The sequence below is a fragment of the Rhea pennata genome, chromosome 1 (genome assembly GCF_028389875.1).
Source record: "Rhea pennata isolate bPtePen1 chromosome 1, bPtePen1.pri, whole genome shotgun sequence".
NCBI lineage: Eukaryota > Metazoa > Chordata > Aves > Rheiformes > Rheidae > Rhea > Rhea pennata.
Window position 1 is genome coordinate 147,264,520 of NC_084663.1, and position 22,827 is coordinate 147,287,346.

Genomic DNA, 22,827 nt, shown 5'->3' on the forward strand with positions numbered 1-22,827 from the left:
TGAGTTTGGACCCTCTCCCTCCGAGTGTGTTCTGATTGCTTCTTCAACTTCTGTTTATACAATTTTACAAAATTTGGGCAGGAATCAAGAGCACATACCAGGGTGTTGGCTTTTATGAATCTCCTGGGATGTGAAAGTCAAGCTGACTGGATGAACTTTGGTTACATATTCCAGACAAGCACAATGACTCTATTTATTCAGACTTGGCAGCCAGAATGCAGATTGACTCGGTGGGTAATAAATTTTCACAGCCACAAAACTTCAGCGGCAACCAACCTGATCCCGCGCAGAAAAATGCGTACAAGGAAGCAGACTTGGATTGCAAAAATATGTTAGATTATTATTCCATGTATGTGTACCAGTCAGTTAATTTATTTGGCTATTGATTGACATGAATTGCAAAAATTATTCCAGGGATCTTTCCCCCCTTAAACGAACTACTTTCTGTTACAGAATTTTCATATTGTAAAAGGACAAGTAGGGGGAAAAAAAGAGAACTGTTCATGTTACAATTGACAGTCTCCTTTCAATATTTCACCCAAGACTGATTTATGTTATCCAGTGACCTCTACAGTGAAGAGCAGGGTGTTATAATGGGGATGGTTTCATGCGCTACGCCACACTTCAGGGAACCAAAAGGCAATAACCACGACAATTCAGTACTCTGAACCATCTTAAGTACAATTTTGACATCTTCATGCTATGAAGCTTCAGATGCTTTCTGGGAGAGACGATGACAAAATTAATACTCTATGTGTTATAAATCAAAATGAATTGGCTCTTTAACTTGCAGATTTATGTTAACTACCTTGGTATCTGTTAATTGCACGCTCTTCAGATATTGATTGGGGATTAAAAAGTATATTTTCTTCAATCTGTGTGATGTAAAATATGCCAACAGGAAATTTTCCCTCTGCATATTAGTTCCTGTGATCACTGCCTGTAAAATTAAAACGATCAGTTTAAATGGATAAACTATGCTCATTAAAGAGGAAAAATACATTTATGTAATTAAAATTAAGAGACTAATATGTGTGGATAATGTAATTACTTTGGGCACACACACACTCAGCTCAATCCCAGCCTCTTGTGCCTCTCCTGGGTCTGTGAATCTCGCTACCTTAATTGCTGGCACGGAGGGAGCGCTCGAGAACGGCTTGCCCACTGCGGTCCCGCACCTCCTCGTCACGTGTCCGTCTTGCACTTGGCCTCCGTCATCCATAGCTCACATTCCCTGTGTCGGTCACAGTCCTCCAAATATCACCCTTAGGAACGCAGTGGCACCCGCCCCCCTCCCTTTGCACGACCGCAGAAACTTTCCATTTGCTTCTTGGCGATTTCAAAGTTGACTACAAAATCGCCTGCTAAGCTTTCAAAACCTGCTCCTTTAGAAATCGGGGAAGCCAGGAGCTTGCTAGTTCTTGTATAGTTCACCTTCAGCTGTTTAAACAACTGGGCTACTCAAATGAGTGTGAGTACTCAGAGGTAATTAATTACGTAAAGAATATCTGCGAATCATTCATGTGCTGTTCCTATACCCACAACTTTAATTTCTTTCTTTCCTGTTCTGAAGCCTAGAAACAGATCTGAGATTAAAGAGTCTCAGAATTAAGAAGCAAAGAGAAAGTGGGTACCTCCATTCACACTTAAATACAGATCCATAAGGCAACTATCAACTCAGTTCGAAGAAGGAGTCAGTGTTATTCTTTTTTGGGCCTATTTCCTGGTAGGTACAGAAAACTTATTATTTTGTTTATCTAACAGGCACATTTATTTAACATTTTTGTGCTTGTTAAGCAAACCTACAGGCCCCAACTGAGATTCTGCAAAGCGTTTTAAATAGCAGGGGGCAGCCCATGCCTCGGGGAATTTTTTGTCTATACAGTCAGATCAGAAAAAATAAGATTAGTCCCATTTTAAAGATAGGAGATCAAGTCAAATTAATTGTTAAAGATTGTTCACAGTGCCACTTGCAACACCTTGAATTGAGAAATGGGAGTCCTGCTCTGCTTTGGTTGCCGCTCTGGCTGCAAAATCTATTTTGGCCTCTGGAGAGCCTGTTCGAGTGCAGAGGCAGAAGACTCGGGCTAAATAAGTTGTACGTAAAAGCTCTAATTACTGAATGAAGACCTTGCATAGCATACATAGTACTAGCGATCGAAGCACAGGAAAGATATTAATAGTTAGAAGCAGCAGCATTGAACCTACATACCACGTGTGCGCACCCAAATGGCTGTACTTTTCCACTATCCCTCCTCGGCATAAATACACTAATGCTCTTTCCTTTCCTGCGTAAAGTACGCTGTCACATCTCTTCTTCTATTTGTTATGATGCAAAACAGAATTTCAGTGCTCTGGATCGCCAGCCCAGGCCACGCTGATGCCCGTTGCACAGAATCCCCCCTCTCTTCCCAAGCTAATCGCTGGCTCTTGCCTCTCCCAGCGCTCGGTCCTACGCTCCAAACACCACAGTACCTTTGCGCGCTGTTGGTATTCCTCAGGCGTCCTTTCTGTCCCTCACTTTACTTTGCCCTACACTGTCTATGATGTGATGTATTTTAAACTATCTAGACAAGCAGGAAGAGTAATTAAATGTGAAGTGCTTCAGGATGAAATATATTAAACAGAAAGAAATTGTATAAATATGTAAATAATTGAATCCATGTGCTGAATCTTCTTAATATCACAAAGCTTTGCTTCAAATAGATGAAGTAGTAGTTTACTATGAATATTAAAATGTTTTGACTTACCTGTTGTTTGGAATATAATGTAAAATATAGACTTTTAGTAAAGAGAAAAAAAAATGGAGCTTTTTCAGGCCTAGATACCTAGAATTATTTGTCTAAGATTCTGAATTTTGGAACTGTGTATAGCTACAATTATCCTTGATTGAAATAATGTCATTTGAAAACCATGTTACATCCAGCACTGGACCCGTGTGAGATCTGCAAAGGCAGGGGGCTCTGCAGCTGGGGGCAGAATTACCACCACGCGCTCTGGAGAATGTCTGGGCCGTGCGTTTTCGTGCAAGGAGGGAGAGCAGGGGCTCCTGCCCCCTCAGCGCCCACTAAATCTGTGCCAGTATACTGCGAGAGCAAGGCGGGGAGCGTGCGAGAGCACAGCACGGCAATTAGGCACTTGGCCACCCCCGGGAAAGTCAAGGTCCAGTCGTAGCCTAGGGAGCACCTAATTTTCTAGATGAAGCAGAGCAAGGTTTTAAGGAGAAGCTGGGAGAGACCCATGCGGCCAGAAAACCAACTCTCCTGAGACACGGGAGACGTGGGCTGAAGAATCTGCTCCTGGCCAGGTAGTCTGGGGTCTCTGAAAACCAGGCGAGCGCTCCAATTGCTGTGTTAGGGATTGAAGCACAAATGCACAGCCAAGGCTTTTCCTTAGCTGCCTTTAGCTTTCTTAGTGTGCACAGGCCACAGAGCAGGGACTTAAAATGCCCACAGGAGAGACGACAGCCTGGGGGCGGGGAGGGGATGCAGGGGATGCTAACGAGGCTTTTGGTACATTAAGTGACCCAGGGGCTAGTCCCCAGGGCCCCGCTTTAGACACTTGCGCTTGAAGGTTTTTGGCCTGAATCCTTAATACAGAATTCCTCTTTCTCCCCTCCTTGGCTGCTCTTTAAAACAAAACAAAATCGAATCAGAAAGAGACTGATACAAAAACCTTCTGGGTTGCATCAAGGTCATAAATCAAGACCACTGCAGAACATTCCCCACAAATACAGCAGTTAGCACGTGCAGTCTGGCACAAAACAAGAACATCTGCTACTCCATTTACAGTACTTTCATGTATTTTGATAACCTTTATGTATATTTTGAAAAAAAAGCATTAGAAAAATATTTGCAGTAACTCAATCTCAATGTGAAACATTCTGCAAGTTATGTATTGGTTGTCTGGGTCTTACCTGGTCATTCTCTTCTTCATCACTACTTAACTTGAGGTCATCCTCTAGCATTCTGGAAAGCAAGCAATCAAATAAATTATAATTTGCCAAAATGCTTTAGATCTGATTTTTTGGAGTTACTCTAAAAATTTGATAATTTAAATAAAAAGAAAAAAGAATGTTTTCCAAGTAACTGTACAAGTGGCATTGTCCTTATATTTTTTAACTTGGGCAGCTGTTATCAACTAGCTTCTTAATTCATTTCCTACTATTAGTGGTTAAGTGGAAATATTTACTACGGTAGTTATGGATTTTGAGATGATTATTGTTATTAAACTCACCAACAAACAGTTTTTATATGCTAAAAATAATATTTTTGATGCTGACAGGTCAATATTCTCTATAAAGGGAAAATTTTGCTCCATTTGGCTTTGAACTTACAAAACAGAAGTAGATATTTACACAGGCAGTACTATGGCATGAAATAAGATTCACAGATATCTCCCAAAGGCCATTTTTTACCTTATTGCAAGTTCAATGCAAAACTGACATTGACTGAAACAATTAAAATTAAAATATATTGTCTCAGGGCACAGGAGCATCCACAAGGAGTTCATTGTTGTATAAACACAGAAAATAATGCTGCTTTTCAAACGGATATTTCATCCTTTCTTTCCATGTCCCTTCCTCGACTTACTTAAGTTGGCTTACAAAGAAGGAGGAGTTTGTTTTTACCTCTATGCATTTTTTTACAAGCTAGGGTTAAGCAACCAGCAGTAAAAGGCATTGAAGAGATGTAAAGATTTCCTCCAGTGCTTGAAAGGTCTTAGAAACTCAGGATTTATCTTTGAAAAAAAAATGCCTCTGTAACAATAATCCTTCAAAAAGTTGCTAATTTTTCGTGCTTTCTGGGAGAAGCGGCTCTGCAATTTAGCCCCGACTCCAGAAGGAAGCTCGGCGACCAATTTAAACACGTCCGATGACGTGGGTGGTCCCCGGCGTGTCAATACATCGAGAAGATGTACGGAGGAATTTCAAAGCGCCTCGTCGTGCTTGTGCCTGGGTCTCCGGCGGGCGGGATTGCTGCGCGGGCGGCGCGCTGCTGCGTGGCTCCCAGGCGAGTGCCGAGCCCGGGAGGAGCGCAGAGCCTCGCCGCCCTCCGCCGGGAGTCGTCGCCGGTGGCGCCGCGCGCAGCGAGCCGCCCAGCTACCGCTTGTCGCCGCGTCCCAGCTGCTTCCAGGTTTCCCCCGCAGCACGTTTCGGGGAAGGTAGAACGGTAACAGCAGGATGCGTGTGGGGGGGTCCGAGCAGAAATTACTGCGAGTTCATCTCCTAAAGAATCCCATCCTGCTTTTCTTTTTTCCCTGTGTTTACTACCATTTATGCTAAGATTTTTCCTTTGTAAAATGTATCGACATATCAAGTTCAACAAAATCTGGTTGCAGCTCAGAAACTTCAAGTACAAAAAGTATACAGGCAGCTCGCCAAGTTGCAGAGACATGACTGTCTCATGACAAGACTCCACCATGTTTTAATGGGAAATATGCCCACAGGCAGGAGAAAAGGCATTCTGCCATCTCCTGAGTTGGAAAAATATCCTGTCACCAAACCGATGCATATGCAGCCCTACGCTTCCCATAAACACTGGAAGAGCCACATCGGCTTTGGAGTCTGTCACTTGGATGGACACATTAGGACCAGCAATATTATGAGTATTCATTAACAGCAAGTTAGATCTGTTTAGGGCATCCCTGAGGAGGAAGTGTCGGAAAACAGAAAGCTTAGATTTGGGATTGGGCGTTAGGTAATTACATGTGATGAAATTCCTGCTGATAGTTAATCGGAGAAAGATGTGCCGGTTACACGATGAGCATTGCACTTACGATGTCACTGGCTACTCTTCTTTGATTTTAAGAGTTTGAGTTTCTGTCAGCGATACGTTAGTTAAGCACATTGTTTAAGATTTAGCAGTTTAGCACCTCCCGTAAATTGAAGTTGAAAACCAAAAGCTTACGATGAAATATTCTAAGGAGCTCTCTGTATTTATCAGATTGCCCTGGCCTTTCGCATCAGCATCAAATGATGTGGATTATAGCCCAAATACATGCTACTGTGACTCTTGGAAGTCTTCAGGTTTTATGGAAGAGTAAAGTGGAGTTAAGGTAAGAAAGACACAAAAAACACAAATAAGAATCATCCATATAGGAGAAACAAGAAGCAGCAGTGCTGGCCTATCAAGATCTCTCTGCTTGTATGTTTTTGGCCTGTCTTTATTTTTCTTGTCTGTTTCTCATTTTAGAGCAGTTGCTTTCCAAGGAAAGCACAGCCTGCCGGCTTGTGGCTCTTGGCCCTCTCTGGAACTACTGTGAGTGCACAAACAACGCTGTGGTGACAGAAAAGCAGGTCGTCATAAAACTAACTTTCTTTATTTCGTTCTCTTTGCCTTGCCTTGCCTTGCCTTGCCTTGCCTTCCCTTCCCTTCCTTCTTCCCTAGAAGTGGATCTAGCCCACACAGTCCATGCCTCTGTCAGGTTAGGACAGTTTGCCAGATGTCTACCTTGCAAAGACAGTATCTGTTTCCCTACTGTGCGGGAATAGCTGCAGTGCCTAGAAGCCTTGCCTGGTTCACAGCCAGGTCAGACCTTCAGCCCCGATCTGCAGAGCTACAGCCAGAGCAGGACATGGTGCCACCAGTGATGTTAGCGTCAACCACCAGCTCTTCTGGAGAGCTCTGAGGCCCTCTGGATGCCATGCAGCTTGCAAACCCCAGGCAGAAACCCACCCTTGATTAGGAGGAAGTATTTGCATTAGAGGGATTGCAGTTTGGAATACGGATCTTAAGGAATTCAGATCAATTTTAAGTCTGAATGCTTTTGAGGGATGCTTCACCTTGACAACTCACTTCCACTGTGACAATGATCATGGTTAAAAGCACGTAACTCTACCAGCAGATCCTGCTTGAAAAGAGGGAGGACAGAAGAGAAGAAAAATACTCTAAGCTCACAAGAGACATTACATTAATTTGTAATTTATCTGAAAAGCACTTTGGCACAGCTTCAGCGAAGAGTGAGCTTTGGTACCTCCTCTGTTAACAAAGCACTTCAGATCATGTTTAAATCAAACCCTGTTCAGAATGGGATTTCTTTATATAGTCTGGCAAACTAGTGTAATGATGGACAGTCAAACATATACAAGCTAATGTGCAAACACAACCTTTTCCACTCTGCCCAGCCCTCACCCTTGCCATTTTCTATAACACCCTTTTCAGAATATGCAAAATGTAGGCCAGTAAGCAACACTGTCCATGGGTTTTTGAAATGGGTTAGGTTTTGATGTGTTCAGTGTTCAGGCCCAAGTAGAAAGATAAGTAGATGCAAATTTGTTAAAAAAAAAAAAAAAAAAAAAAAAAAAAGGAAGTGGTACTCAAGGTGGCTCTGAAAAACCCACATTACAGGGCTTCAGTGTGTGAATGTGAAGTTACTTTGCACACTCTACCTATAGGCATTTGCAGTGAAATCCCTGCGAGGCCGCTGAGGCCGCAGCGGATGGAAGGGCCGGGCCGGGAGTGCTGGCTGTATGCTAATTAATGCATTTTTTTTCCTTTATCCTTGAAGGACAAAACAGGTAGAGACGTAATGAAAGGAAATGAGGATGAGCTTGGGATACTGAGAAATGCTTCAGCCAGCCAGCTGGTTTCTTTCTCCCGCAACCAATTAAGAGGTTTCAAGCCGGGGTGCTCTGCCAGGCAGTCACTGTGGAAAATGGGAGGGGGGGATAAGGACCGCTTAAATATAACAGAAAATAGACAGAAAGCCTCCTAAAGGTCGCAGATATCCAATTTCAATGTGACTGCATGTCCAAATCTCGGAAAGCGTGATGTCTTTCCTCTGCGGGCTGTTTGCTGCCTTGGTCCGGCAGGCTGCCGGGGGCTGTGCGGGGCCCTGCGGAGAGCCCCTGCGTGTGCCTGCACCAGCCCTGGCGTGCGGGGGCACGGGAGGTGCTCCGGCTCCAAACGGATGGGGCTGGGCTCTCCAAACGGGAGCCACCGTGCTCAGCGGGGCGCACAGCTGAGCTGCTTTGGCTGCCTGTCTTTTATCCTGATTTGTCACCGTTGCTGTTGGAAAGCCAAGTCCTAGGAAAGGATGAGCTTCAGGCTGAGCTGGGTCTCAGGGGAAGGCACGAAGTCCTCTAGTTTCCCCTCCAGGAAGTGGCATCAAAGCAATAATTTCGAATGTGTCGCTAGGACCAGGACCTAGAGACTCTTGTGTCAGAAACAGTTGGAGAAGGAGCTGCTGAGAGAAGGGATGTAGATGGTGCAATGTCTCCATGGATGGCTTTCAGCAGCCAGTTTGGGAATCAGTTGCAACTTCTAATATCTGGAGCCAGCTTGAGACCCGTCCAGTAGAGCCCCACTTGGGAGAATGCCTGTTCTCCTTCTGGGTTTATGGCAATATTGGGAATAATGTCCAGTTCTTTAACAGTCTGAGATCTACTAAAGGATTTCAGCAAGAGTTTGATCTACCTTTCATTAACACCAAGGATGTGAAGACCCAGTCACAGCCTTGACATCTGCTGGTACACATGAACGAAGAAGCAGGCCTCACACTTACGTTTAACATTAATTTCTGATATATTTCTGGGCTTTATGAACTCTTTCTTTCACTCCGCAAATTATTTGTTAAAGAGTTAAACTCTCAAAAATGCCTCTGTGGTTTTATTTTGCAATGAGATAGGTTGCAAGCCTTTTGGCTTGTAAATCAAAGGAAAAGTGAAGTAGCCCTGAAAATTTTTAAGAGAGGTTAAAGAATGAGGTGGAAAACCTTCTCATATCCCTCTGGTAGTCTAAGTTACTGTACTAGAGACGTTCTTCAAGATATTTTTGATATTTAGAACAACAAAAAGATTTGAGATGAGAAAAGAAAAATATTGGTATTAATTAAATCAGTATCATAATGCTTTAGGAGAGAAGATGATTCTGGTTTGCAAGCCTGGGGCACAAATCTATGTATGATGCAACGGTCATTGAAATAATTACAGAAATTGCCATCTTTGCAATTTGTGAAAGATCTTGTTAAGAAAGAACTCATGAGTGCTGATCTGCTTGAGTATATTCCATTTTCATGTGAGACATTAAAAAGCGGTATCTCAGTCACAATACAGAGGATATAGAGATACAGCGTACTGAGGACTTTTGGGGTTTCTGCTCACTACGTAGGGAAGTGATCTTATTAGTGGAAAAATACTTTGATTTTAGCTGAAGAGGAACCCACACAGCAAAGAGCTGTGATGAAACATGAAAGTCAGACAACTAAGTGCTCATTCAAGTTTATACCATCACTGTTTCATCTGAATGAGACTGTTCAGGATCAAATTATCTTATTTTTTAATACATAATATTGACCGTTTGTTTTCTTTGCCATAAAAACGTAGTGGCCTTTCAAGAACATTACCACAAACCCCGAATGAAAATATTCTTCTAAGCAGGGCCATGCTGGAAGGCTCTCAGAGTGGCTCCAGTTGCTTAAAAGTCACAACTGATGCACTGATATAGGGTGTGCTTCACACGGTTGAAAACAAAACCAAATCTTCTTGGAAACCCAAGGCTGTGCGAGACCTTTAACTGTGCTGCCAGCAAAACGAGCCAGAATGCCAGGCAGGAATCTGCCTTTCTTGTGGAAACCCTCCTGTTGAGGGAGCTAGAGGAGCTCACAAGGTGTAGATAACAGGACTTGGGCACTAATATGATAAATCCAGCCTCTGCGAACGGCTTCTTTTTAGAAGATAAATGAAGCAAAAATATGCCTAGTAAGAAGCATGGAGACTTCATAAGAAACAGATGGACATATTTCCTTCCTCAAAAGAAGGGGAAAAAAAAGGAAAAGGGAAACAAATGTTATTGTTAGTACCTTGGTTACCTGCACACAACAGATGGCCAGTTACATTTGCTCCTTAGCAAAACTGAAACAGGTATTTCAAGTAGCTTTGCTTACTAATTCTAAATGTAGGAGTAGCCGATTTTATAGAGCTATAATTTTTAATTAATTGGATTCTGATTGCTGAAACTATCTTTCACTTTAGTGTCATAACTGATGCAAATCTTTCACTTTAAAAAAGTCCATTCATTTATATAGTCTCAAAAGTGTAGTATTTGTTCCTGTTTTATACGAAATAAAGTCAGAGGCTTATGGACAGAGGTAAACGACTAGATCAAGAGCGTATTTTATAAATGCTGTAATAGAGCTTTTAGCAGGCTTGTAATACCTAAGCAAACACTGCATCTAAAACTCAGTTTGAGTATATGATGTTTAAGTTTTAAAAAACCCTCAACAAACTGTTTGTTCCACTACTTAGAAACGTGTAAGAGGACATGATTATCCAGAATACTGTCAAATCTAATTAAAAAACAAGTAAGAAGGCCAGTAAAATCGTGTTGGTGAAATGTTAATGTACTGAATGTTGGAATGAAGTATGCATATCGACGTGAGATTTAATTCTGGAGCGCAGAATTCAAAGCGGTGTCGTTACCGCTGAAGTGGCTGGTGCTCGGGTGACCGGCGCAGAAAGCCGAACCAGAAGTCAAGCAGGAGCAAGGGAAAACAAATACAGTCGAAGCACGGGCTGACGTTGCCGACTTCTTGGCAGGGCGGCCGGAGAGCCTGCTCGCTTCCCCACCGCCCACAGCGGTCCCACGGGAGCGGCGCGTCGAGCCCAAGGACCCAGACTGCCTCTTCAAGGAGGAGCGAAGTTCTCCAGGAGAAAAAAAAGGAGCAACCGGCTAGCGCGAGCCCCACTTCCAGAGCCAAGAAGCCACATAAAAATTCATATATACTCGGAGGGAGGGAAGAACGATGAGCTACCTACTGGCTCGCTCCTAAGCGCCGGCCTGAGCAGCCCCTCAGGGTCTCAGGGCTAATCGTGCTCTGGGTGACAGCAGGAAACATGTTTGGGGAATAAAAGTTTTGAATGAGCTGCGTGTAACGCCCCAGCCCATTTCTTGCCTCCCTGCCTCCGCTCGTCGCAGGCTCTCTGGGGGCGACTAGCACTTATTTACTGACGCTGTTTGCCTGATTTCCTAGCAATTTCCGATGCTGCCTTCTACAAAATATTATTTCAAATGTGAAGTGAAATAAGAGTGCGTGAACTGTGCTGCCGCACCTTGTGCGTCAGCTGTCGCGGTAGAAATCTTGAGGAATTTATGCGTCTGCGACTCAAAATTGCCACTGCTCAGTCTCCCTGCTGAAGGTGCAGAATCTGATTTTGGAGTTGGTGATTAGTTTTTTACGAATAGCCTCTTTCTGCCTATTCCCCATCATTACAAACATCTGTCCTCACGCTGGAGTCATCATCCCCCACATTTTTATTCCCTCTCTCGCTTGCAGATGACTGCAGTCATCTGTAAAACGCAGACCATTCGTTTAGCGATGTTCCTAACTGAGGTGCTGCAACAGTATTTATTCACATCTCACTCATCAGGTGAGAAAAATTAGATTGTTTAGGCTAGAGGTTCTGAAACTTTGCTCCGGTCCCATGGTGACAAAAAGGGAAATATCTCACACTGTAGCAGTGATGGGAAAAGTGGCAGCTCCTGTGTCCCTGGGCAGAAGTTGCTGCCCTGGTGCCTGCCTCATATGCCAGGGGCTCGGGGTGCCTCTTTTTGCCAGGGTACCTCGCTGGGGGCTGACCTCTGTTTGCCTGTTCGTCTCCATCTCTGAAGCATTTTCAGAGGTGCAGCTTCAGAGGACACAGCCTCCAAGGCAAACGGGGAAATTAAGAAGGATTTTCCTTCTTTCTGGACAAAAATTTTTGCCTTTTTTTTTTTGTTTTTAACCTAAGTCGCTTTTGTTTAAGTGAGGCTGAATTACCAGACCTTTCAGACTATTTGGTAAATTGTTCCATCCTCGCTGTTGGATCCTCGCCCTGCTCCCCTCTACAAAGTCTTGCCTTCGGCGAATATCATTTCCTTCCAGGTCATAGCTAACAACGCTGCATCTCCCTGCGCAGCTGCTCAAAAAAAGTGCTCCTTTGGCCTGGATCTTTCACTGGCATAACTTTTAGAATCGGAAAAGAGCTAGGACTTTCTAATTTGCACTTAACTGATACTGCACGCAATACATTTGTAAAACCAAATGCCTTACAAAGGTCTATTACAACTTCGTTAGTAGCTTTATCATCCAAACTTGCCAACTCCTCACAGAATGAAATCAGCTGGGGTTGATAAGAACTGATATTCCTTTCCTTAAAAACAGAATATTGAATGGCAGTAATCAGGCTCTTACCCTTCAGCTCCTTGATGGAATTAATGGGATCCTGTTTGGGCTCCCACCGCACTTTGTTTAGGATAGGTGCCAGGCGAATCGTCCTGAAACTAAAACTTTCTTTCTTGGCCTTTTGGCGTATTGCACAGCATTAGCTGCCTCCTGGGGTTTATCCTCCATTTCAAGGTGTGTCACAAGCAATCCTCAGATATCACTAGCCAGCTTCATAGCTACGAGGCAGCTGGTGAGGTCTCAGGATAATGGAGGTTTGTTTCTGGGGTAACTGATTTTAAATAATTTATTCCTACTAGACACTGAGGAGCTTCCTGTCCATCTACTAGTCATCCTGTTTTCCTGGTACAAAATTTGTAGTGAATCTAGTATTATTTTCAGTGAAGCAAGTATCTTTAGTGAATCAGACTTTAATATTTCCAATTATTAAGGGGCTATTACTAGAATTTCTTTGCTGTTGTTGTTCTTTATATACTTTAAAAACACCCTTATTCTCATTGTTCTTGAACTTTCCCCTGGCATCCTCCACTCCTTATATCCACATATCTACTTATATCCATGTATCCATTCCACCTATCAGTCTTCAACATTTTAAAATTTCTCTTTTGGATTGATTGTTACCTTCCCCTTTCATGGTACATATATTAGCTATTTCATCGCTATTGTTGACTGCTCTTTCAATTCTTGTTGCTACTTTTATTTCCCCATTGAAACTGAGTTTGTTTGCAGCAAAGTTAGGCTTTTCCTTGATTGTGGAAATGCAGGCTTTTGGCAACCTAATAAGCTCTGCTTAAAGAATCTTGAGTTTTTACTTTCATCCTTATTTCTAGATTTTTCTACTCCATCAGTTCTGGTCAACGATTTCTTCCACTTTGGGACACTAGACTTTACTTACTGGGACTGTCCATTATTTGTTGAGCTTGATTATAAAAAAAATCATGATCTAGTTCCCTGGCAACTATGAGCCTGATTTATCTTTAGTCAAAAAAAGCGGCCGAAATGCCTAGTGAAATGTTCTTTGTGTCAGAAAAGTATCACAAAGACCATCAACAACCTTCATTTTGTTTGAATGCCTGCCTGCCCAGGACCTCTGGCAATGTCTTCAAAATAAGACCTTGAGCATCAACGTGACGCTTCTGCCTTTGCCTCACAGCCTGGTGCTGCTGGAGCAGCTCCATCCTCTTCTGGATTTTGGCTTGAGGACATGGTGGAGCCCCTTGCCCGGCACCTGGTACCAAGTTCCTCCGCGTGCAGTCAAGATGCTGAAGGACGGAGCAGTGGAAACAAGAACGTATGGAAATTACACATCCTCTGTAATCTAATGAGCTCCAGCTAGTAGAAGCACATCTGTGAAAGACACAACAGGACCCCCAAAGTTTTCACTATTTCCTTTCAAACACTTCTCCTAGCCATTTCCTGGAAAACCATTACATACATTTTACTCAGTCCCGTCTTTAATACTTATAGCTTCATTTAGTTTTAATATAGTTATAAATGGGCTGTAGCGGCCTGCTTCTTTTAATAACTAAGTAAATGAAACCCTGTCTGTAATAATAAATGAACCATCCATCTGGGAGGCCTCCAGTAAAAATTTCAACAGGTATTTATTGCTCCTTTATGTAAACAGTACTCTGGACAATGCAAGTGATTATACTTTCTGTCAGTCCCGTCAAGAAGGAGACAGTATAGTTTTGGACAAAGTTCCACAGAGTACACACTGAATTTACAGGTATATTTGGCTAGATGGAGAGAAAATGATTAAAACAAGCAAACAAACTGACAAGAACCCAGTTAGCTACTGTGAAAGCACGCGTACCACTTCATTTAAAGCTTATGGGGTTAAAATATAAAAAATAGACCGTGATGATACAAAAAACGCTCTGTGATGCAACAGATTCATCACAACCCCAGATGTTTCACAGAAAAAAAATCACAAAACAAACCCCCAAGAATCTGCAGAAGTGAAAAGAGTTTTACTGTAAAATCAGCACTTCCAGAAAATTAAAAAAAAAAAAAATACTCCGCCCTCCTTGGTTCTCACAGTATAAGAAGAGCAATGCCTGAGGAGGACCCCTGACCAGAGTGCAAGGGCTGTTATCCGTCCCCACGGAGCAGCCCGTCTTCTCCCTTTCTCTCATGGACACTGTTGCACATGCAGTGGGAAGGGCAATAGCACGACACTTCCGCAGTAATGAAATTTTAATTAAAAAAATCTCATTGCCAAAATCATCTTCGCAGCACTATTACATTCCCTTTCCTAATTACATGCCATTACATTCCACTATTGTTGAAATAATACAATGTCAGAATATACTGTCAAATAATTAATTCAGTGTGTGGCATGAAGGAGGGGGAAAAAAAAAAGAAAGAAACAAGGGGCAGAAAGACTTCAAAGCCCACGTATGGCCAGACTGATGTGCCATCACTTGATACTGAGGAATGGGCTGTGAAGCGTTTTGTATTTTGAATATGTAGGGGCTTAGAGCTTACTGTGATTCATGTCAAAATTTCCAACCTTCAAATTTCTGCAAGAATAGGCTGAAATCTCTCCCATGTGTAGCTTCACTGACAAGTTTCCCACTGCCTTTCATTTCCAGCCAAGCTAGGCATAAGGAAAAGGCAGTTTTTTCCTTACAAGACAGACTACAAAAGAAAACAAAAAATATCAGCCAAAAAGTCCTGGGGCGCCCCGCCACGTGGCACAACTGAATCACTGGCCCTTGCGAGGCGGCGCTCTGTGCACCCGCGTTCGGAGCAAGGGCTCTCCGGCACCCTCGGGAAAAGGTAGCAGAGAAGGTGCACTGGCCCAGCAGGGCTTTCCCACGCCGTACGGGGGACAATTTTATTTGGCATTGCCCGTGATGGATTTTTGGGCACCTCCGGGAGCGTGGGAGCCCCGCACAGAGCAGCCAGCTGGGCTCAGGGCTTCCTTCGCTGCGAATGCTTCCCCGCTCCTGCGTGGGCTGCTTGTTCATCAGGGGAAAAAAACAAAACTAATAGAAAGTATTTATTGATGCCACCATACGTGCCTCAGAAACGGAGCTTCTCCCCGCACCTTGAGACCCAGCCCGTCCGGCTGCACCCGGCTCCCTTCCCTCCTGAGATCACCCTCTCCAGGAGCCAAACTGGGAAGCTCCCGCTCCGCAGAAGCAGTCGTCTCCTTCGGGCATGGCCGCAGCGGGAGCGATCGGCTGCGAACCGCTCCGTCGGAGAGGGGAAGGGCTTCGCTCCCAGCGTTCAAAGCCTGCACGTACGGTGCAGAAATGCACCACCTGCACTGCGGCGTATATCAAAAACAATAAGAAACCTATTTTTTTTTTCTTTAAAAGCACTTTTTTGGGGCAAAATTATGAAGTTAGCTCTCAAATAGTAAACCACGCTATATCTCCTTTCTAATGTCTCTTTTTAAATATACACCGGGGAACAACTCTCATAACTCACTTGACACACACTATCTTATGAGTTATAGGTCAGTCTACTACATGCAGAATGTGTGTTGCACTTCTACACACTGTTATGAATTTTCCATCTCTCATCATTCATATTGTGTCAGAATATCTATTACAAACTCCTGTTTGCAAGAAGGGCTTTTATTTTCCTCTTTCATTTTATCACTGCTCTTAAATTTTCTTCTGGACACCAGCTTGGCATGCTGGCCATACCATGCTGGCAGTTTGTGGGAAAAAGTCATATTCAAAAATTATATATCAGGGCCATAATGTCACTTCCAAAGAAATACCCTTTTCTAACTAACGGGAATAGTGTATAAAAATGAATTAAAAACAATTCTAGTCTGATTGGCAGCCAAACTCTACCACTCGGCTGCTAACTACCACAGGCATCTTGTAAAAAAAATAATCTGAAAGTCTAAATTATGTCTAATAATGTTTTCTATGGTCCTAGATCTTTGGAAATGTTATCTTGAGAAAATGTTGACAACCATTTTTCACAAAGGCTCGAGTGTGGACAAGGTCCTAACTAGAATCCTGTATAGGCATTCAGAGCCACGTGGATTTTTTTGACTAATAGCTTAGTCATCAAGAACAGTGTTAGAACTCTTGACAATTGCTGAATTTGAGAAATAGTTTCCTACCAATAACTATGAAAGTTTAATCTTTATGTAAAACCATTAATTTCAACATTTCTGAAATGCTATTTTTTCAACTTCTTTCTTTCAAAAACATATTATTTTGAAATATGCCTAAACCTAAGCCTATAAAAATGACTCCCAAGCACTTTCTGGAATGAGGTAAGCTAAGTGAAATCATTAGCTCCAAATGTCCTTTTTCTATTTTTTTTCGTTTTCCTGAGAAGATGAACACAACTACTTTTTTTGAAGTGACCTATGATTTTTTAGTTGTATTAAACAAAATATCAATTACTGATGCCAATTCAGAGGTAAATTTAACTCAACTTGCAAAGTACTGAAATTAACCTTGGTTAGAGTTTGAAGTGCATTCACAAAACGTGCTAGCTTCTTTCATTTCTTCCTGCTCATTAGCTGTTAATTGATGCTTTCTGTGAAAATTTTTTCTGTCATCACCTGCCAGACTGCCATCCATAGGAATAAGCTTCTATGCCATAGCAGTGTTGCAAGAGATACAAATGGAAGCGCGCATGACTGCAGTTCAAAGATTTGGTATTTATTTTTACAAATTTACATTGGAATAAACCCCACTTTCTCAGATTTCTTTCCCATTATGCAGCTGGTTGGTCGGTTGGTTTATATGCTTGAAATTTATGGTCATCAGGCACTCTGCGGTTCCTGGGAACTGGGTTCTACGTGGAATTCTGCGGGATCTGCCTGGGCCCTCCACCCTTGGAAATACAGCTTTAGGAACTACTGACCTTGTGATTATTTGTGGTGAAATTGAGTCTAACCTAAACAATCTTCAGTATTTCAGAAGTACTTTTGGGTGTGGAAATAAAATGTATTATGTGCTCCCACGGCAAGTATGCAGTACTCAATATGGATAGAGCTACAGATAATTATCTTTTTGGTATTTAAATAGAAATAAACCCTACAAATAATAAAATGTTAACTTAGTATATATGTAAATACATTATATGCAAATATTATCTCTATACTATGCAATATTTATTAAAAAGTCATATGTGTGGGAGATGACACTTGACTTATAAAGAATTCAATTTAGTACTAACATTGTTAATAGTCAAAAGTAGATCTCCTAAATTAAATATATTGAGTTAGCTTCATCATCCATGTCACTCTGGTAAAGCCAATGGAGTTTCATCAGCAATTAATTTAGCCCATTATGCGACCTTCAAGTCCTATGATATTTTACTGATAAGAGAAAGGACTTCAGATTCACATGGTTTATCAGGCACTTAAATATTTTTAGTGCTCTGAAGACAGTGGAGATAGCTGATGAGAATACTGAATAAGATAGGCAAAAATGTAGAGGACTGACAATAAAGACCTTTAAAACATATAAATAACTTTCCAGAAGCCGTAGAAACCTCTAAAATATCTCCAACCAAGTCTTTATTCATCTAACAAAATCATTCTGTATTTTTCAGTGTACTATTATCCTTGCACTAACAACAGAAATGTTTTTACTATTCAAGAGATGCAACAAACAGCCTTCACTAAACATTTTCATAAAAGTCTTGTGTGCTTAAAGCTTAAATGCAATTTAAAACAGTATTACAGAATAACTAAGACTGAATGAAAGGTCTGTAAGAATTTCCTTATTGGTACTTTCTCCAGCTTTCCTTATAGCAGAATATGTTCATACTGAAGCACAGGGATTTATTCTCTACATTACCATAATCATTAACTGGTAAATAATAGGACCCATCATATCAAAACAGAAATCAATTTATTATCAGTCTGTGTTCTACTGCACTATTTTCCCCTCAAAAGATCTCCATCTACCTAAATTTCCCAAGACCCTATCAGGTGAAAAGCAAACATAGACACCATTATTTTCATTCAATGGGAAAGAGGAAACCAAAGTAAAGAGCTGTACTGATTTTTCCAAAATTCCACTGTTCAATCAGAGCCAGAACTAGAGAATGAAACTCAACATCCTGACTTAGAACCCATCTACATTCCTTCGGATATATCTTTGACCTGACACATTACACTGTTCAGGCTGTACTTCATGTCTGGAGCCTGTCCTAAGAAGAAATTTTAAGTGAAAGAAGAATGAAGACTGGGTGGAAAGGTGAAGAAGCACTGAAACAGTATCCTTTTATATATGATACCACCTGTTCTATCAGAGCACAATAGAGCTACTAGAGCAGAATATGTCAACATCTGAGAGTCTGCAATTCCTTGGCAAGTATGTATTCCTGCCTGAAACAGGGCAAGCAGATTTTAAAATAAAGAATGCATTTATTCATCTGTAAAACATTACAAATAAAAAATAAAATTGGACTAGATGGCTTGAATTTCTTCCAAAAGAACCCTTAACATTTGACCTATTTCGGTGTTTTAAATCAAAATTTGACTCTTTTAAGCTACATGTGAAAGATCGTTCATTCCTAACAAGGACTTTTCTGCTTCTTTAGAATAGGATTAAATAAACTTTGTCATGCTGGGACTGTTAACTCTTGACATTCTTTACTACACACATTTTGGCAGCTCCTAATAGTCTTTGGTTTGAGCTACAATTGCTCTTCCTTAAGTTCTTGTGAGATCTGAAACTACACTGAGAAAAGTCCTTTAAAAATGTGTTTTCCGGCAGATTTTTTTATCCCATCACTGTCATAAAAACCATGATAGTCTGCTACTAACTCTTTTCATCGGATATGCAGGAACACATTTTTAGCAAGTGTATTCTGTGCCCCGGTTTGAGGCCACCAGGACCGGGTCTATGCTGCCTACAGTAGCTTAGGTTGAGATGCCAGCACTTCTGACACCAGGAGAGCGGGTCTATTGCTTGCATCCTGTGCATCTTCTGGACTATTGCCCGCTTGGGGTTGGATGGGCTACGGCTACACTATGGGCCAGGCGGGCTAGCCACGCTCAAAATTAGCCACAGCACAGCCTGCAGCGAGGCAGCTGCTTGTGCTCGGTTGGAGCTAGCAGAGGTCGCTCCAGAGTAGCTTTAAGACCCTCCCTTGGGTCTGAAGTGGACCTGAGGACAAGGCACAACGATGTCCCAGCCTTGGGCCTGGAGCTACTCTGCTTGCCAGCTGAAATAGCAAGTAGGTATGGCCAGCCAGTGACACGTGGCCTGAGGAGGGAGGACAGCAGTGCCGGGGGTCCCAAAAGCCCCTGTGAGGTTGAAGGCTGGGAGAAATCAAGTTAAAGTCAGCATCTAGGTATTTAACAGCAGAAGTGGCTAGCTCAGGCTGAAACCTAGGCCATCACCCCAATTCGTGGGTCCGTGCACAACAGGAGTATCTGGAGAGTGGGGCTCTCCAGCAGCCTTGCACTGACCACCGCTCCTGAGGTGTGAACTTCCTCAGAAACCTGCAGCGGCAAAACAACAACAACAACAACAACAACAAAAAACCCCCAAACCCCTGTGAGCAGGCCCTGGCACACTGCGCAGGGTGTCACTGCTACACACTGGCAAAGTGACAACAGCCGTGCTGACACCAAGCTGCATTCAGTCCTCCAAGGGCTGTGTCTCATCAGCTGGGCAAAGAGAAATCCACGTAGGTGTTTTCAATTATTAGCATCTTTTGTAATCTTAGGAGACAGGTGATGCTGCGGTACCCTGTCAGCTCCCCATGTAGGCAGTGGCAGTTATGTACTGTGCACATCAGAGTATCAACCTCCAAGAGATTTAGGGGAAAAATGCATTATACACACTGAAGATAAATATATGTAGCCTGGAAAATTCAAGTATGTCTCTCCAGAACGTAGATTAATTTTGCATGAAATCATGATAAAAATTGTGCCCTTAAGGCTCATTTTCCTATCTGTAAAAGGATAATAATGATTAGCTTTATAAGAGGTGCTGTGAGGATCAGTGTTTGTACTGAGCTCTAAGGGGGTTCACAAGGAATACTAACAACCTACAGAGGTTGCTAGTTTGAGGGATTCTGCTGGACTGGCCCCAAATCTCCTAAGACATTTTCTTCCTAACAAATCGCACAGCAAAGAGTGGACTTTCATCTGTGTGAGCTGCAGGCATACTTGAAATTACTCAAATGAATGTAATTGCATACTAATTTCATTCCAGTGTTTTATAGCAGTTTGCATGCTCTGCCAAAGGCAAGACCAGAGCCCTCGGAGGGCAGGAGGCTGCAGAGAGCGTTACATTTCGTCAGGTCTCCTCCACTGTTTTGCTCCGTGAGGTCCCCTCCCTCCCCGCCCCATGCTGGAGGACTCCCACCCCACACAAGACCTCCACCCTGAGCCCCACCACTGGGCAGCGAAGCCCTGCTCCCTACCATGTGCGCGTGGTTTCCGCGCCTGAGGAGGTGCTAACCAGAGTGCTTCTGTGCAACGGGACCCTAGTTCTAGAGGTAATTTCCTACACCTTATTACCACATGATAACGGGCTCTTAACAACCAGGCTAATCAAGAATTAATGAGGCACTAAAACATTTTGAGCAACAATGAAGGATTTAAAAATTTCTCTTACGTGTTTTATTTAAAAAGCAATTCATTTAACAGTCAGTGCCCTTACTTGAAAGTCACATAAAAAGTCTTGGTACGTACCAAATGTATCAACAGCATTTTTTTTTTCCCAGTTATTGGTTATTTACGTAAGCGGGGCTGCATATAACACTCCTAAATGGAGCAGAACCAGCCTTGGGCCCCATTTTCCCCTCTCAGGCCCATCCGCTTGCCTGACAGCAAAATGCAATACCAGAAATGAAACAAAGTCAAACCAAATTAACCTGACTGCCACAAAGAGGAGTTAACATTTTTTAATGGAAGGTTACAACTATCTTATTTTTCGTGCAGGGAATGTACCCCTTAATGGGGGAACCTTCCAGATCCTTCTTCGTTGATGCGTTTGGGAAACTCAGAGCGGAAGAAATGGGAAAAAATGTAGGGAAAATTTAAACTCGTAAAACACTTCATATCAATGACTTAACAATGAATTAAAGCCTACAAATCTGTGCCTTTACCATCAACTTGGAAGGGATAATCAACACAAAAATAAGTTCAAACTTGGCTTGTTTTTAAAAACTTCCTTCTCTATTGAAGGGGTGGGGGAAATGTCCTGATTTACTGAGAAAATCCCTAAATAGATCATTCTGTGACAGCTAACTGCTATGATTATTAGTTCCTCTACCGACATTGAAATTAAACTGATTCCCAACATGATGGATGAGTAAATAGCACATCAGAATTTCTCAAACGCTTCTACATTTCCTATGCAATCAAAGAAAGGACTCCCTCATTAAATAATACACTGACAGAAAAGGCAGTTTGATTAAATAAACCTATCTGCCAATCACACTGAAAGTTATAAAGGGAAAGCATTTAGTAGCTAATCTTAAAACTTTGTTCCGTATTTCTCTCTCTCGCACGCTCTCTTTTTCCTCATTCTTACAAGAGGCGCGATGGAAAACTGTGTGGCCAAAGTAAGAGCTGGACAACACCCGGGCATCTGGCAAAGCTAGGCTTCATCCCAGGGATTAACCATGAGGCACAGATGACCTGGCAGAAGAATAAAGAGACAAAGGCCAAAAGAAGCGGACAATGAGATGCGCACGCTCAGACTGGAGCCTGAGCTGCTGTGGGGTGTCTCTGGGTATCCCATCTTTCATGTGTCTCTGTTTCTTTTTTGTTTTTCAGGAAATGAGGTGGATGTGTTTTGCGGGTCAAAAGTGGAGAGGAGAGGAAAAGTGGTGGAAAGCACAGAGAAATGAGGCTGTAGGTGATGACGCCTGGCAGGAACGGGGATGGGAGGCTGGGGAAGTGGCAGAAGGGATGCAACAAGAACAGGGAAGGAGAAGAAGAGAAGCAGAAAGGGTGATGGATGGTATGTGAAGGATAGCAAGTAAGAAGACTGGGAAAGAGAAATCTGTTGGAAATCAGAGGCCCCGAGGTGCCCAGTGGCACCAGAAGAGCTGGGGGTGCTGCTGGGAAGGGGCTCCCCAGTGCATGCGCTGCCTGACTCCTCTCCTCTCTGCCCACAGAGCCCCACTACCAGGGCAGCAAACACATATCCTCCCATAACAGTAAATTCTAATATTGCCAATATTACCCAGCTGCATTCCAAAAACGGTGGGGTTAATTTCTTGTGCTATTTAATTTCATGAACTCCCTGGGATAGGGAGGGGGAAAGAGAGTGTGATGGGTGGAAAGTCTCCGAACGTCACTGTGTCTGGTGGCCAAAGATGGGAACAGCGGCCTGGCAGCTTCTTCTGCTTGAATTTGTGACGCAGCAGCTTCTTGGGACATCAAATACTTAATTAACTCAACTGCAGAACCATGGTATAAGTTTCAAGCAGTTGCTTCTCTGCTGGAAATCAAGAGTGTCAGCCTGGACAGCTCTGTTCTTGGTGAGTCTTTAAAGCTCAGGCAACTCACACCCAAAATATTCTTTGAAACAAACCAGAGATTTATTTGGATAAAACACTGAGTGGATGACAAGTGCATGCAAAGAAATAAGATGAAGTTTTAATTTTTCTCAAGTAGAAAAACATAAGCAGCTTGAGCAAGAGGTATTTGCTTTCTAGCTAGGCACTAAGGCTTTTATGTTCTCCAGGGCACAGAAAGAATTG

At 42.6% G+C, this 22,827-nt stretch overlaps 1 protein-coding gene across 1 annotated transcript in view; it reads right to left on the reverse strand.

Moving 5' to 3' along the window:
• The window catches only part of AFF3 (ALF transcription elongation factor 3), a 274,813-nt gene that overhangs the window by 84,006 nt on the left and 167,980 nt on the right, over nucleotides 1-22,827 (reverse strand). The window contains exon 8 of the mRNA XM_062578442.1: nucleotides 3,917-3,968. Within this exon, the coding sequence (XP_062434426.1) occupies nucleotides 3,917-3,968 (52 nt within the window). The remainder of the gene's footprint in view (nucleotides 1-3,916; nucleotides 3,969-22,827) is intronic.